General features: G+C 35.0%; 1 protein-coding gene across 40 annotated transcripts in view; it reads right to left on the bottom strand.

Annotated features, from left to right (window-relative positions):
• Positions 1-17,035, bottom strand: part of RBFOX1 (RNA binding fox-1 homolog 1) — a 1,274,017-nt gene that overhangs the window by 27,233 nt on the left and 1,229,749 nt on the right. For 36 of the 40 annotated variants that reach the window (XM_057406604.1, XM_057406608.1, XM_057406616.1 and 33 more), the window contains 2 exons: positions 13,888-13,927; positions 5,145-5,209 (listed from right to left, as the gene is read on the bottom strand). In XM_057406604.1, the coding sequence (XP_057262587.1) occupies positions 5,145-5,209; positions 13,888-13,927 (105 nt within the window). The remainder of the gene's footprint in view (positions 1-5,144; positions 5,210-13,887; positions 13,928-17,035) is intronic. The other 4 variants (XM_057406605.1, XM_057406606.1, XM_057406603.1 and 1 more) reach the window with 1 other exon arrangement.

Here is a 17,035-nt window from a genome sequence, read left to right as displayed (position 1 = left end):
AACCCTAAGTGCTGAAGAAGAAAAGTGTTATATATATGCTATGTTATTGCTGTTACAAAAGGTAAACACAACTTTTGCACCTGGTCAAGATGCTAACTGATCCTTTTCATTCTCAAAATTTGAGTAGCCTAGAATATGGGCTGTACAATTCTTGCTTATCCCTCATCTTGTCCCACAAACTGGTCCATTTCTCAAGATTCAACTTGTACAGCAAAATACAGAAGGTTTGAAGATTTGAAGAAAGACTAAAGTTATCACTGTATTCTATTCTTTTTCCTTTCCAACCTGATTAGTTTAGAAATTAAAACTGTATAGAAGGTCTTTTTCTTAAATCTCAGAAAGTATGATCATGAAGTACTACATTTAAAAATATTTATCCTTCTATAAAATTATTAAATGGAAGATTAAATTCTGACTGAAGATGCTCTTCTATTTATATGCTCTTGTAACCTGAATTTTTAGTATAGTCACTAGTAAAATCCTCTGTAAGAGAATATATTTCGAATAAAAGTATAGTGGTTATCATTGTTTATTTGTGAAATAGATCATAAAGTCTACCGTATACAAAAAATCACCTCCATCTACGTTCACATTTTATGTTTTGTGTACTTTTATTCTTTGTTCTATTTTTTCATTCTTTAATAAGTATGTTTCCAATTAAATAAAATATGTAATATTCTATTTTTGAATACTTTGACCACAAATATCAAGTATTATTCTGAATTACTTGCCCCAACAGAAGTGGAAAATACATTAGATTGTATCTCTGTAGACACTAGTACCTTGATAAAAGTGAATACCCTACATAGGCATGTTAAAAATGTAAAGGTACACAACTTCCATATGACAAGATCTCCTGTCTCTAATTCCAGATAAAATCCTGTAGATGACCACAGAACATGTAACACAAACCAATACTAAAAAAAAAAAATCAAACCAAAGTGTTACGTGCAAAATATTTTTGAATATGCTTTATTTGTGTTTAAAAAAGATCAGTGAAAAAAAAAAGAGGTCAGCTTCCAGTGATGAGGGATCTAATCCAGACAACAAAGAATTCAATGGGAGTCTTCCCATTGTTTTTAGTGAGACTTAATCTGACTCTTTATTAGGAAAAAGGAATTACAGTCAGAGCAAAATATGCACATATGTGTGTGAGGGGGTAAGTGTTTGTAGGTGGGTGATGGATGGGGAATGTGTGTATATATATGAATACACAATTATACATATATAAACACACATAACTCACTATTCAGTGTAACAGGGTTAGCAAGCAGTACAAATGAAATGACTGCCTTTCAGACAAGGCTAGTTTACTGTTATTGGGGTTTGGTTTTATTATACTACCATATACACTTTCATAAATATTGCTGACAAAGTTAATATGCAAGAAAGGAACACTTTTCTTACTCCCATCGAAGATGCAATAATCAAATCATAAAACACAAAACCAATAGCCAACCAATGTGAATAAGTCTGCCCATAGGCTTAATTCAAGCAAGCCATTCACTGAGCTATGTGATGGATCTGTCAAATCCAATACAGCATTACAGACATAGTAGCAACATCAAGTGAACATGCAATGACAAAATGACAATACGCCCCACTGCCATGCTTTGACTTGTTCTACCTCATAAATATAAAACTTGATGAGTTGGCTACTTATCTAACTTCAGACTTGGAGAGAAATCTAACAACTATTTTATTTTTATTTTCAAAAATATTCCATGAAAGCTGAATAAAAGCTGCACAAACATTTTACTGACATCTGATTAATTTTTTCCAAACACTCTGTTTAAGGAGTTTGGCAGGCAAAGCTCCAGAATGGTGAAGTACATATATAAACTAGTAGGTCCTCTTTTATAAGTTTTATGAATTGGAAAATTTATTGGAAATATTTTAAATATTGGAAAGTTAAACATTATTGTTTGTTCCCCTTCTGCAAAGAACTTTGAATCTTTAAATGCAATTCAATATGATGATAGATCACATGGTATAAAGTCCACTTCTAAATTTGTCTGAAGTTATAATCAGTTATTATATTGCTTCATAAACAGAACAAAATGTACCTGTTTGTTTGTTTTGCTATTTTTGTTTTACAGTCTTAAGAAATGACTGGAGAAACCTATAAGGTCTACCTCCACTGTGAAATTGCTTTTAGGAGTACACGATTTGTTGTAAGAAATATGTAGGGATTTGCATTGATTTGTTTCATGAGATTTCCTTGCCACCTGATTCTCCCCTATATATTTGTTCTTTGCCTATTTCCAGCAGTATTTCCAGCTGTGACAAACAAGGATACCATTGCATTTCTTCACAATAGAGCTCTCTTCCAATGATCATAATCCACTGACTTGGTGTATAGATTCTGGAATATCAAATCTTTCTGTCAACCATTATTTTTAATTTACCAAAACACGTCTCCAACCTAAAGATTTCCTCTTTCCATCTCCTGGCTTAAGAAGTATGTCAAATATGGAACATTTGCATTGATTATCTATACAAGCTGTGATAAAAAAATAAAGCTTTTTGATTTTTTTTTAAATTAATATAAAGTAGTATTTCCATGATATGTCACTGCTTCAATGGTACACACTCACTGGTCCTCAATTCATTTTTCTGGGCATTGTTTACACATAAACAGCAATGTATTTCATGTAATTAAATTAAAAGGAGCTCAAAGACTAAATAAGAGTGGTGTATAGGGAGATACGGAATGTTCAATATTGCCAGAGGACAGCAGATGATTATTACATTGAGAAGAAAAGAAACAAGCAGTGTTACTGAACTATATTTCAGTACTTTCAATATTAGTAATTGACGAAAGTTGCTGAATTAAATTCATTAAAAATGGAAAGCTAATCAAATTAAGCAAACTGGCTGTGGGTAATCAGAGGTATCCACATTTGCACATAGTTTCCCATATGCAAAGAAATGTTTGAGCAGATTGCTCTTTATTTTATTCTCTATGCTAGTTTTAGAGTTTTCCCATCAAGAAATTCAGTTACAGTATTTGTAATTAAGACAAGAAACCATATTCATTTGTGGGAAGCTGATCAAAGATGAAGGTCAACCACATTTAAGAGGAGAAGCTAAATTAAAAAAAAAAAAATCCAAAAGATATAAAATTCATTTAAGATATTTATGCAAGCAAAGGCATGTTATTACAATTCTAATTATACACAGAGTGTATCTGAAAATTAGACATTTTTTTCAAAAAGTAATTAAGGGTTGTAAACCTGCATTACTACTGATGCCATCTCAAGCTTCCTTTACGGTATTTAAGAGCACTATCTTCTTAAACAAATCCTTTACTTTTTTTCTCAGCATGACTCTTTGTAGTGTTGACTCTCTACCCATAAGAGAACATGTGATCAACTAATGTTTTAGCTTACAGCATTTGATTTGTTTTATGAGAAAGTACATTAATTCATAATTAAAGCATTTAAGATATCTTGATATTGTTCAGTTACTGTATGTAATGGATAGGTTTTCAGAAATTCATTTATTCATAGGAATAAACATCCTACAAAATGATCCAGGGACACCTGAATGCTATCTGGCAAAAAATGACTAACCACAGGAGGTAATTTATAATTTTGTCCTTTAAGTTTAGTAATCTTTTAGAAGCAGGAACTGCTTTGCATTAAAAGCTCACAGAAAAATAATAGAGTTGCGACATGCTAACACACCTTTGTGGAAATGAAATGAAACTATTGAGTAGCGCTTCACCTGTGTAGGTTACCCTAAGTAGAAATAGCACATTGTGAACACAGTGCATACAGCACATATCTAGTTGATATTACTGATCCAAAATTAATAGAAAGTAACTTGCTTACCTGTCTGACACAGCATGCCTCAGCCATACATGCAAATTATTTTATTCACATAACTTTAAAAAATATATCTTCATAATAAGATAAGCATTTGAAAGGCAAATATGCATGCATAGCATTGTAACATTCATACCATGGTACTTTGTTCTAAAAATACAGAATCCATGAACAGCACTTCAATCTAACAAATAGTTTACTGAAATGTCTTAATCTGTTGATTTCTTTAAGAAACAGAAACATTTTAAATAATGTCTAATTTAGCATCTAAAGAAATTTTTCAATACACATTCAGGACTTAAATTATCTCCATGATTTCAAGGGAATTTTTTTCATATCAGGAACTGAGAAGTGTGACCTTACTTCCTGCTGCTAATGTGAAGCAAAATATATGCAACTGTCTGTCCTTCACAATACACATCCTCCCTTTACAATTGTACCCTATTCAAATACTTGAAAAGTATTATGGATAGCATAGATTTTGTTAGGGTACACTTTGTGAAGAAAACATATGATATTCTATCTTTTCATTACAAAATCATGTCCACATACTGCAAAGACTTAATTTTATGCAATTTGACAAAATCCTATTCCTACTAAAGTCAGCAGCAATTTAGACATTGACTTCAAAGGGGGTCCCAATTTTTGTCTTGCAAGAAGACAAGTTAATTTATCTGGCATCACTTTTAGGTTTTAGAAGTTAAATCTTTACATGTTTCTCTCATGCAGATTTTAATAATCTTTTATTATTAATTCCACCAAATGTGGTTTACATTTTGAGGCTAAAAATACAGAGCAAATGAAGAATAACTTAGTTTTTTATCACTATTTAAAAGAAATCAAATCCCTGGACAGAAATCAAATGGCAAAAAATCTTGAGCCTTGGAAAGCTCAAACTTAGACACGGTTCATTCTCAATTTCCACTGACTAAAACAATGTCAATGAGAACTGAGGACACTCAATAGGTTCAGGTTCTAAATCAACTGAAATAATACTCCTAAGACAAATAACAACCTTTAGTAGCAGACCATCATGAAGCTGTACATGTATTTATCTACACTGTACAAGGGTCACAGATATTAAGTGGATGATCTACAGCTTGGGAATGTGCACATTTTATGCCTGATTTTCAATTAAGGCCTAAAATCTCTCAATTTATGGCTATTCATGGATTATAATAAAACAGCCTGCTTTAGATATCACAATTATCTGCAGAGCAACAAGACAGTTATGAGACTTCAACAAGGCAAATTCATAGAATCATCTTCAACTTCCACTAGTCAAATATTTACTAGCAGTAAATGAGGACTTACCTGTCACTGTAGGCAGCTGCAGTGGCAGTGGCAGGCTGGGCATACCGGTAGGCAGCATAACCACCCTGAAACACAAACTCAGGCTCTAACTGGATTGCTACAGCACCCTTAATAACATTGCACAAAATTTAGCAACAACTAAAAGAGTACTCTCATGCTGTAAGCTCAGTTAAGGGGTGAAACACATAGGAAATATTTCAGTGAATCATTAAGCAAAATTTATCATGACAAACTTGTAATTTTTAAGACTTGTCCCAGAGATCAGGAGAAAGCAACTAACAGTATGCATCAACATAAGGTTTTTTACAAGAAAATACTATATTCTTCCACAAGTTTGCAAACAGCAATTGAATGACGCGTACTGTATATTACTAAAGCAGTGCAGAACTTAAAAAAGAAATCCTCAGCCAATAATCAATTATTTTTTGTACAAAATATGATTTATCATGCCTGGTTTATTAAACCTACGAAACTGTGCACTCAATTAACACTTAATGTTTCATCGGTTTCCAATTTCTACATAAAATTATAATGAAGCAGCAAAATCCTCTTCGTCCATGAATTAACATTCAGTTGTATGTAACAGTAATTCCAGCTGTTCAATTAAGCAAACAGGACAAACAAACACACATTTGAAAGGAATTGTGTGCAGTGATGCATTGATTATCAAACTGTGAAAACAGCAGAGCTTCCTGTTCAATGGACTACGGTGTTATATCAACCATTTCAAAATGATCTCAGCATGCCAATTAACAAACACAGGCCAGTCTCCACAGATAACACAAACACAATTTACATCCCAATTAGAATTCACCACCCCACCATCCTCTGGGACAGGGAACTTCCGTATTTCTTCTCCCACCTTCTCCCACTTTAACAAAGAGCTGAACAAGAAAGGATCAGATCACTCAGCTTTGAATAAAATTCACTCTTTTGGTGAATTTTAACGGATTGATTTTTCCCTCTCCCTCTCTCCCTTTTTCTTTCCCCCTCTTTTTGGACGGCTGCATTCATACATGGTATTTTGCTGAAGCATGAAGAATAGGCTACGATGTGTCAACCTCTACTGTAACAGTAGTACATTTTTACTGCAGGAACTTTTGCGGGGTTTCTATTTTGACTTTACAAATCAGAATTCACACCTTTCAGAAAAGTGATTTCAACTACTTTTACAAGCTATTTCCCTTTCTACTACTTTGCTTGTCAGAATTGCTTTCATCCCAAACACATATAAACCTTTGTTGGTTTGAAGATTGGAAGCAGGTCGGTTTTGGAAATCAATCATTCAGGTGATAGCATCACATCACCCTAAGAGTAAACATATGTTTTACATATACTGACAGCTCATCAGAAACCCCAGGCTTTGAGTTTTCAACTTACTTGAGGAACATTCTAAGTTTTTTAAGTGCTAACACAGAGGATAGCACATTTACCTCCCCACTCTTGGTCAGCTCCCTGCCAGCAGCAATTGTGTCACACAAGCACTGGAATAAGGCAGGTGCTTTCATAATGCCATATAATAATATATATGCCCTCTCTTTTGCAGCAGGCTACTTCTCTGTGCAAGCATGGAAGCACTGAGATTAAATACTTTCCCATTTTAGATCAGTTAATTTTTATAAACCAATAGAAGGCTATTACTGTCAAAAATGTGTAATAGGCACATATTGCTTGCAGGTATGTGCATACAGGCAACCAGATGTCAAATAATGTCACCAAGTGGAAACTGAGCCACCAAACAGTAAGGCTGAAAGATGATAATGTAAACTGCACATTTAGCCTGGCTTCTGCTAAAAGGAGCACTGAGAGAGATTATAAAAATTTATCCACTCTCCCCTCCTAGTTTTTGAGTGCGAAATATAGCATCCTATCATTTTGATTCCTTTTTCCTTTCCCTTTTCCCCTGAGTGCTGGTATGAGGAAGTACAAATAGTGAATGTACAGAGAAGATATAAAACTTGTTTTCATTATCCAGTCCTGAAAACGTGTGGCAGAGTGGAAGTCATCCCGCAGTATGACACAATTCTGTTTGCAACACGCATGACTCCTTCACTTGTCCTGTAGCCCATTTCTAAACCACCTGATTTAAATATGAAAGCCACTTCGTTTCAATCCAGTCACATACACAATGACACTGCAGTAGAGAAGTGAGAATGGCCCTCCATGAGAAGTTTTGGTGTTATAAATCAGATAAAAATAAGACCCAATGTTCACATACTGACTATTCTTAAATCTGCAGGTGGAAGGCTCTGCCTTTAACTAATTGCATAATTAAACTATCTATTTAACTAAATTGGTCAGTCTATGAAGACAGACCCTTTCTTGTTCCCTAAATATAAGAATTAGATTCCTTTTATGTTTACATTATGGTTTGGTTTCATCAAAGAACTGCTGCTGAACAATGAAGCTCAATTCAACTATTAGTATGACATGTGTGAGATGCCTGGAAAGACTGAGTCTAAAGCAATACAAATAAAAAGAGATCAAAGTTATTGAATTTGCCTGAATTCTTTGGAGAACTAAAATCCAGGATGCATTTGTTTACCAGGAGAATCATAAATCCCTACCAGCCCATGTCGTGGTTTCATGTTTTTAACGTAAGCTATCCTGTAAAAAAACATTCTTAAGCATATTATTTTTATGAGGTTTGAATCCTGCAGTACTAAGTTTTGCTATTGTCTTGTTTCAGTTATTTCAGATGATCTATCACTGCAGCAACAGAATGTTTTAAATTAGGGATCAGTATGGAAAACTGATTCAACCCCCTGAACTCTAAACTTCTGTGATGAGTTCTATTTTATTTTCTAATTATGAACTTGGTTGGTATCTTAGGCGAAAAACACACAAGTGATATTCACTACATGTACACCTCTTGAGTACTACAATAAATACTTATCGTAGTACTCAAGTATAACTATTTAAATAAGTATTTGCCCTAGACTATATTACAAAATAAAATATCTAGAACAAAATAGCAATTACATACTACTAATAATTTTCAGTTCCTATGTTTTATAAATACTTTAGGAATGCTTTTTCCCCCCCTCACTCCATACATTCAAACAGAAAGTACCTGTTATGCTTTAAATTGTTACCTTGCAGATTCAGCTGAAATAACAAATTCAGCTAAAATAATGAAAAATAGTCTGCTGTTTTATCTGTGCTCCCATATTTGATACTTCCAAAACAACGATAACACAATGTTAGCGGTTTAAGTTGTCTTACAAAATTAAGTATAGAGTCAGTACACTCACAGTTCAGATACAGAGATTTATCTCACAAGCATAAAATACTGAACAAGACACTCAAAACAGTAACTGTGTATTTCACGGGATATGAAGAATATCTGTGATTTTGTGGTAAGAGTCTGGAAAATAAAATGCAACTGTCTATTCTTATCACTTATACACACAGAATCCACTTTCTCATAATTATTTGAGTATTATTATGACTTTACAAGAGTCTAAATTCAGTGTAATGAATTTTTTTCCCTCAGTCTGCATGTCATACCTGTGGTAACTTACTGCCATACACAGGCTCTTGCAATACTGCTCTATAAAGAATCAGAAATGAAATGATTTGAATGAGTTAGGAAAGAAGGAATGTAAGGAAGGAATTCAGACAAATTCTCCAGAGCCACACATTACAATTTTCCTTCTGATGTTTCATAACTCTCTGTGGTTCAGGCAAATTGAAAAAGAGCAATGGGATCCATTTAAGATCAGTAGCCAATTGTTACAGAGAAACTTAATAATTTTTAGAACGAAACAATAGAAATTTTATATCAGGTATGATAAAATGGAAATGAACAGGAAATCAAATGCATCTGAATTTTTAAATAAAGTCTGTATATCTGAGTAAGTATAACTCCTACAGAAATGAGTTATACAAACACACATCCATAGATTACAAAATGATGTATATACATGTGTGCACCTCCTCCTAAAATACCTGAACTTTTATTTTATCTTGATCTCAGATGTACTGTCAGTTTTTACCACAGATAAAGGTAAACAAAGTGACTCTATATGATGGGCATTTTCTCATTAGCTTTTCCTATTACTAACATATTTCATAAAATCATAGAATAGTTAGGGTTGGAAAGATCATCTAGTTCCAACCCCCTACCACAGGCAGAGACACCCTTCACTCAACCAGGTTGCTCAAGACCCTGTACAACCTCACCTTGAACACTGCCAGGGATAGAGCATTCACCACTTCTTTGGGCAACCTGTGCCACTCTCACAGTAAAGAACTTCTTCCTTATATCTAACCTAAATCTCCCCTGTTTAAGCTTGACGCCATTACCCCTTGTTTTATTACCACAGTCCCTGATGAAGAGTCCCTCTCTGGCATCCTATCCTTGTAGGCCCCCTTCATATATTGGAAGGCTGCTATGAGGTCTACACACAGCCTTCTCCAGGCTGAACAGCCCCAGCTTTCTATGTGAATGCTCAGAGTAATTTTTTCCTAAATTTTACTTCCTATACTTCCTTTCAATCCAGGATCTCCAAGTACTGTGTGAACGCAAATTTATCAAAACCTTCTCTAGTACTGAGAATGATACCTGCCTTATTAGCTACAAATAGAGGAATGTGTCTAAAACAGGCATGAATTATACCTAACCCTTCAGAATACAGAAAACAGAAGTAATTTCCTCTCCCTATACTCATATGCTATTGAGGTTTAAACAGTATTTGTTCTGCTCATGCAGCAAAACTTTGAGTGGGAGAATTAAAAATAAAATATCCATCACCTCTTTGTGATGGCTCAAGCCAACCTAAATGAAATGTTCATGATAATTCTCTGTTGGGCTTCCAGAGGTAGCTGTTGCCTCAAAGAAGCTCTTGGAAGTATATCCAAACTGACACCATCTGTATTAATTCCAAACAACTACAGTCACCAGGACTGATCTAGCATTTTTTTGGAATGTACTGTTTATGTCACAAATGGAGATCAGAGAGGTGAAAAGACATTCTTCACTAGATCCCAGAACTTTTAAAAAGGCATCGCATAATGATCCAGCACATGGACCACTAGGAGGAGCAACCCACTGCTACTTGGGAACTCTTTTTCCCTTGGAAAAGTAATTTCTCCACTGTTCTGTTCTGTGACAGAAATGGCACATTCTTTCATTTACAAAACACGAAACACTTTGGTACTTAAAAGAAGGACTTCAGTATTAATTGCATATCCTTGCTTTTCACATTAGAACTGCACCTTCAGGGATTCTGACTGCATCAATGGTCTTCTACCTAGTATCAAGGGAATGTTGCTTTGATAATTGTATCTGTTTTTTGCTTGGGAAGTATGTAAGCACTTCACCCTCAATACCATCTGACCTTTGAGCTAAAGGCAATGGCAGTAGCTACTGATAATCTCATTCCCTACCCCGATCACAAAAGTACGCCTTGTTCTTGATTGGCATCTTAGGAAAAAAATCTTATATTGTTGTTGCAGTATCACAGGTCCAGCATCCGGAGAATAGGTTAGAAAATCTTGCTGTGAACAGTAAGACTGACTAATGTACATGGTTCAACTGTATAACCAAGGGACTTCTGAAGCTGCTGATGACAAAGTTTGGATGTTACTCATATTGCTTTCCCTTTTCACATTTAAGTTGTGGACTGAAGACTGACAGGTTCTGAACACATTCTTTATGACAGTGGTAAAAAACCCAACAAATCAGATTTAAGATGAAACAGAGCAATAGTGTCAAGCTATTATTCTAACTGCATATTTCCATGTATGTTATTATTTTTGCTCCATTTTGTAGAGTGAATTTTGATATTTTCATAGGTGTCAATCTTCATCTAGGAACTCCTATATTTGCTGGCAGGCACCCTTAATTCTGTTTTAATGACTTTTTCTCTTAGTGAATCAATACTTAATTTTAAAAGGTCTTCCTTAGTTCCTAATAATCTCCTTTATTTTACCCACTCAAAGGCACATTTAAAAAGGAATTCAATATCTCTGCTATTTCAGAAGCATTATTACCTTCCATAGAGAACGACATGAAATACAGATTACATCTAGAATCATGGCTGTTGATTTTTTGTTTTAGTCTGTACTTTCCACTTGTTCTTATAGTTCTGTTCTCTTATATTCCCCTTGTTAGTATTAAGCAACTCTGGCTATTTCCTGTTCTTGGCTCCCCATGCACTTTTGACCCAACCAGTATCATTCTTGTCTTCCCACAAAATCAACCATCAAAATCTATATTGATAGTTACGAAAACAACAGCATGGTCTATATTACTGCTGGTCCTCAATGTAATCATATCAGAATGAAACACACTTTGATATACTTGTTAATGCATATTTTTGGTCTCACTTCTTAATACTGTGTTCCTTCTGTTTTGCCTTCTACAGTATTTTTAAGGTTCCTTTCCCTACATCTACTATTAAATCTACTATAATCTACTATACTATTAAATCTATATTATCTACTATAGAATCTACCATTAAAACCTGCATTGTCTATTTTTTCTCCTTTTTTTCACAGAGCATAGTTCTTTCACAAAGCTTCAGCACTGAACTTAAAATGAAAAGCCAAGTATAACTGTCATAATAAACTGGGATTTAAGAAGTGACTAGTCCACTGCAAATACACTAAGAACTAATACACTGTGAACTGCAGGGTTTCTTTTCATTTATACCAGTTTTCTCTCTCTCTCCCCCTCCCTACAAAATGTTTTATATGCAAGAGCGAGCAGATGTGAAGAAAAAATAATTATAAAATAAGAAGCTTTGTACATGATGAAAAACCACCCCCAAAACACACAAAAAAATCCAACCCAAACCAAACCAAAAAACCCTCAACAAACAAACAACATCAAAAAAAAAAAACAAAACCAAAAAAAAAAGAAGTCTCCCAAAAAATTTCCAGAAGAGTGTTTGAATTCTGTCAACCACTGCAAAGGTAAACATCCCGTTGCATTAAGAAAACTAAGAAATGCAATCAGAAATAGAAGGCTGCAACTGAGTGAAAAGCAGTGCACCAGTATAGTTATTCTATTTCCTAATGCACATGACTATTCCAGACCACAAAGCTGAGGCTACACTAGAAATTTGTAATTTCTTTTGTATCTTCCTCACTGAAAGCACTTTCCATTTGGAAACAGAATGTTGAAGTCTGTGAGAGGGTGTGAGGCCACCTAAAAATAGTACTGTCAATCACAAAAAGAGATATTCCTGGTTTTCAGCAGCAGTGGGTTCCAAAAGGACAAACTGTTACATTAGCAGTTGGTTACCACCTGTACTATCACACTCAGCAATCCTGAGAAAGATGACTTGTCACCTTTCAGAATTTGGGGTTGGTAAACTAAGCAAAATGAATGTCATGTTCTTTTGGCAGTTTGAAGAACTATGGAAATTGGAAACCACACCTGAAGGAATTCCACCCTCTACCATCTCTCCTACATAGCTCAAAAATTCAGCAGGATTGTGTTGAGAGATCAGAGCACCATACTATACCTGAGTAAGCCTTTGGCAAATGGTTGATTCTTGTGTGTTGCAAACAATACGTTACAGACTGCATAACTAAGTACATAAGTAAACAGGGAGAGAATTTTGACCCATGCTAATTTATTTTAAATATATGTTTTAACCTACACAAATGAATTTTCAGGTAAGTATCAAAACCCTTCTACCTCCATCAGAAAAACCAAAACCTACCTTCATCCATAAATACTTTTTTTTTTTTCTGCTGCTAATGAATACAACAAATGTTTTCTATACTACCTATTAAATTTTTAATATTCATACCAATTTCAACTCATCCATCTCTTTGTATCTCAACAGAGACAGTATAACAGAAGTACAAGTAGGTAGAGAAAGCTGTCTGGTGAAATAAAGATACCTGTAACTTAGGACCAGACTGCTTTATCAGAATAATACAAATGTGAAAGGTTACTGAGTATGACTAAAATATTTTCCATTTACATATATAAGAATTAGTTATTTTAGAAGAGTGAAATTAAGCCTCAACTTCTTGCATACTCAGACATAAGTAGCCTCTTTGCATACACCCAAAGTAAAAAATTCAGTATCAGTAAGAAACTTAAATATTATTTAAAAGGAAATTGGTGACCAATGAAGTGAATTGGTCCATAATGATGGATCTAGGCTATAAACATTTACTAACAAATATAGTCACTTCTTATATCATAAGCAGTCTCTACTCCTTTAAACTGAAATAAGTGGATTTTAAAAGAGCAGATGGAAATATACTCAGATTACAGAAAATGCATAGCTGTACCTTAAGCTTACTATGTAATTCAGCTCTTCTATTACCCTGGCACTTACGTATACCCAGGGTTGCTGGATTGAGGAAACCTACCTCTCTCCATAAAGTATTTTCATACTTCAAGTATTAATAAAACTCTGCTTGCCTTCATTTTTTAAAAATGAGTTTCTGGGGATTTGCAGGATGTTTCTGCTTTGGTTTTGTTTTTCTTTGAACTTCAATTTTGAAGGGAGACACCCCTCCACACATGCACACACATTTTTCACATATTTTTGCATTCATTCAGCATTTGATTGAAGAGTTAATTCAGCTCCACTGAACAATGATAGATGTAATGAACAGAAAGGTCTTCCAATGTGAGAGATATTCTTCTCAATTCTTTCTGACAGGCAAGGGATGGTAAATAGACAATACAGAGTCAGGCTAGGCAGCAAACTTGTAAAAAGAATGACTCTGGTAATGTACAAGGACAGCATGCACATCAATGAATACTTACATAAATGTCTGCACCATAAAATCCATCCTGGTATACAACACTGCAAGGATGCACACACAAAGAAAAACATCCATATTAGTGCATTTCCACATGCAAATGCCACCAACCCCTGCACAGCTGAGGTTAGTCTTGTCACAAGAACAGAGGGAGGGGGGAAGGAAGGCACTCTTCACATTGGTTAAGGAGGTTGGTAGTAATTATCAGAAGTGAAACTGTACCAAGTACAACATCTTATAAGGTATGCCAAATGCTTAGTCATAGAGAAGCAAAGCACGGCAGGATTAGAAAATACCTTTGATAAGGTTTTAGTATTTATTTATTTCTTCTTTTTTTTATAGGAAGCCACATATTGGCAGCACTTTTATAAAAATTTTCAGTGGGCCAACCCTACAATCAGTTTTAATAGATTAACAAAATGCTGTCTCCTGAACTACTGCTTTCTTGTCCTGCAATTACATCAACCCTCTGAAACAAAGCAGTAATTGTCATTACTTAGACAAAAAAAACTCCACAGTAGAAGTTTATATGGTGAGAGGAATGTGTGAAATAACTGTAGTGGTGGTGTTTTACCCACTGGGTCAATGTACACAGAGATGAGAGTATTCATAGGTACTGCACTGTTGGATTGATACACAGTTCCAATAGTGACAACAGGTCTGTTAAGTATGTCATGGTGTTATTCTTACTAAAAAAAGTATTAACCATCCTCACTGTATCATTTTACACTTTTGGTGAACATGCCAATGGTTCTGAGCTCCCTTGCAGTTTCGGCTGGCTCTGTTACTATCCTTCATTTGAAAAAAAGTAGTATTTTACATTGCTGTTTACAGCTTACCCAGAGACTGCTGCGTTTCAGCTAAGATAAATCATCAGTGAAAACAGTTTAAATGACACAGTATGAGAAACATAGTTCAAATGATTACACTAAATAAAACTGGAGCTACACACCAGTGGCCTACCAATTACACACATTACACAAGTATTGCAATCTTACATTCGTTTGACGGTTCTGCAACTTAAAACGGGTATTTCCAGTATCAGAATCAACCCAAGCTGTTTTGAGAGCTAAATATGAGAGCACACAATAGGCTTTTTGCTACAATACTTTCAATTTAGGAATACCATTATCTGGAATAATAGTTACTATCATGTTGCTAGCCTAAGCTGTTTTGCAATTCCAACAAGAATTTTCATGTCAGAAATATAGCTGATCTATTGAGGTCAATGACCAAAACACACAGGGCTGAGCTGGTATGTGTCTAAGTAAGAATCACTTGAGAAAATCATAAATATGTATACATGCACACAAATGACATTGATAAAACCACACTGACAATAAAATTTTGCTATGGAATAGTAATGTGTGAAAACTCAGCTCCACTTAAGAGTGCCATTTGCTTCAGTAAGGTCAGACCTTTCCCCATGTATTTTTCTAATATGTCTGCAGAGCAATATATGCCAAAGCTGGTATATACATCAGTAGCTTTCAGAGAGCTACACTGTAGTGTACCTTCATTTTGGTTTCAACATTCTGATTATTTTTAAATATTATTTGTTTTTCTTATATGTGTTTAAGAAATAAAACATTCCACATGACTGTGAGGCAGAAGTACACAATCCTGAACAGCATGGAAGGAGCTTTATGAGATGATATGCATATGATACAAAGTTTACTGAGGATGGGGGCCCCACAACTCTCAGTTCCTCATATCCCTGTGCCATTTGTCCTGGGAGGAGGTAGGGTTGGGAGTGAAAGAGTGAAAGTGAGCCTGGGAAGAAAAGGGGGAGGAGGTCAGGGTGTTTTTATGTTTGTTTCTAATCATCCTACTGCATTTTAATAGGCAATAAATTAAATCAATTTCAAGCCACGTTTGTTTTACCTGTGATGGTAATTGGCAAGCAATCTCCCTGTCTTTATCTCAACCCAAGAGCTTTTCTATATTTCTTCCCCCATACTCTTGAGAAGGGTGAATGAGAACAGAGCTGGGTCAGAGTCTGGCAGCTAGCCAAGATCAACCCCCCACAGTACATTAAAATACTTTCAATTATTGTTAAACATTGCTATTCAGAAAATCATGCTTTGGAGAAGATATGTGTCAGAAAACGGACTTTTTTTCTTCCTCCTCCTGGTGATCTGTGGATATACACTGAGTATGTCACAAGACAAATAGGGACTGATACATTTTGAAATCCCAAGTGCAGCTGGCTGCAGTCTCGGCTAGGTCATTCAACTAGACCTTCCTTTTCCATATAACACTCAGTCATGTACAGAAAGTTAGTTATTTTGAACTTTAAATATGCAGCTGCTTGTTGAATTACTCAGCACTAAAATGAGACATGAATGCGTGACTTCATCATTAAAAATGGTTAGTATTAAGATGAAGTGACAGATTCAGGCAAATAACGCTTCCAAGCAGGACAGGCGCTATGAAAAGATATCAGCTGATTTTATCTTATTTCCACCATATGGTCTTGTAGTGTGATAGTGATGTTAAATATAAAATCTACTTCTTTTGAGGTATGAAGAAAAGTAATTCTTCACATGTTCATAGGTTTTTCAGAGAACGTTTTCTTTATTCACTGTCATTGTCATTCACTGACTCCTGTGGCTGAACCATACCAGTGGAGTCAAATGTATTTTCTAACAGCACTTTTTATCAGAAGGACAAATTGTAAAGCACCAAGAACTATCTTTTGCTGTTGTGCTTTTCTTTCCTTCAGTACATAATTTTCCAAAGGGTAATTTGCTTGGCTTATCATCCCCTTTTCTCCCTCTGAAGCCGTAGGCAGAAAACAGATGAGAAGTCTCAAGCATGGGAAGAGACTGAATGTATCACATAGGGACCCATCTCAGCAGAGCTCCTTTTACACTTTATATTCTAAAAATTGTGCTGGCAGACAGATAAATCTGGAGCTCCTCGTAAACCAACACAGGGTCTGGAAACATCCATGTTACTGAAATCTAAGTAACTTCACCCAGAAATGAATGATATGCTAAGGCATTACCTAGAGGCATTAAAATAAGAACAACAAATTTGGGGGATTTATTCGGTTGTAATTTATGATTTTATTGTGCTAAGGAAAAGTCAGAGAAGAGAGATCTTAATTTAATAAGAAAACATGCATCTAAATAACATTTTATGTGGCA

This window comes from Pezoporus wallicus, unplaced genomic scaffold (assembly GCF_028554395.1).
Source record: "Pezoporus wallicus isolate ANWC-B61680 ecotype Strahan unplaced genomic scaffold, APGP_CSIRO_Pwel_v1 contig_6155, whole genome shotgun sequence".
Taxonomy (NCBI): Eukaryota; Metazoa; Chordata; class Aves; order Psittaciformes; family Psittacidae; genus Pezoporus; species Pezoporus wallicus.
Note: the sequence above shows the minus strand (reverse complement) of the source record. Positions and strands in the feature narration are given on the sequence as shown.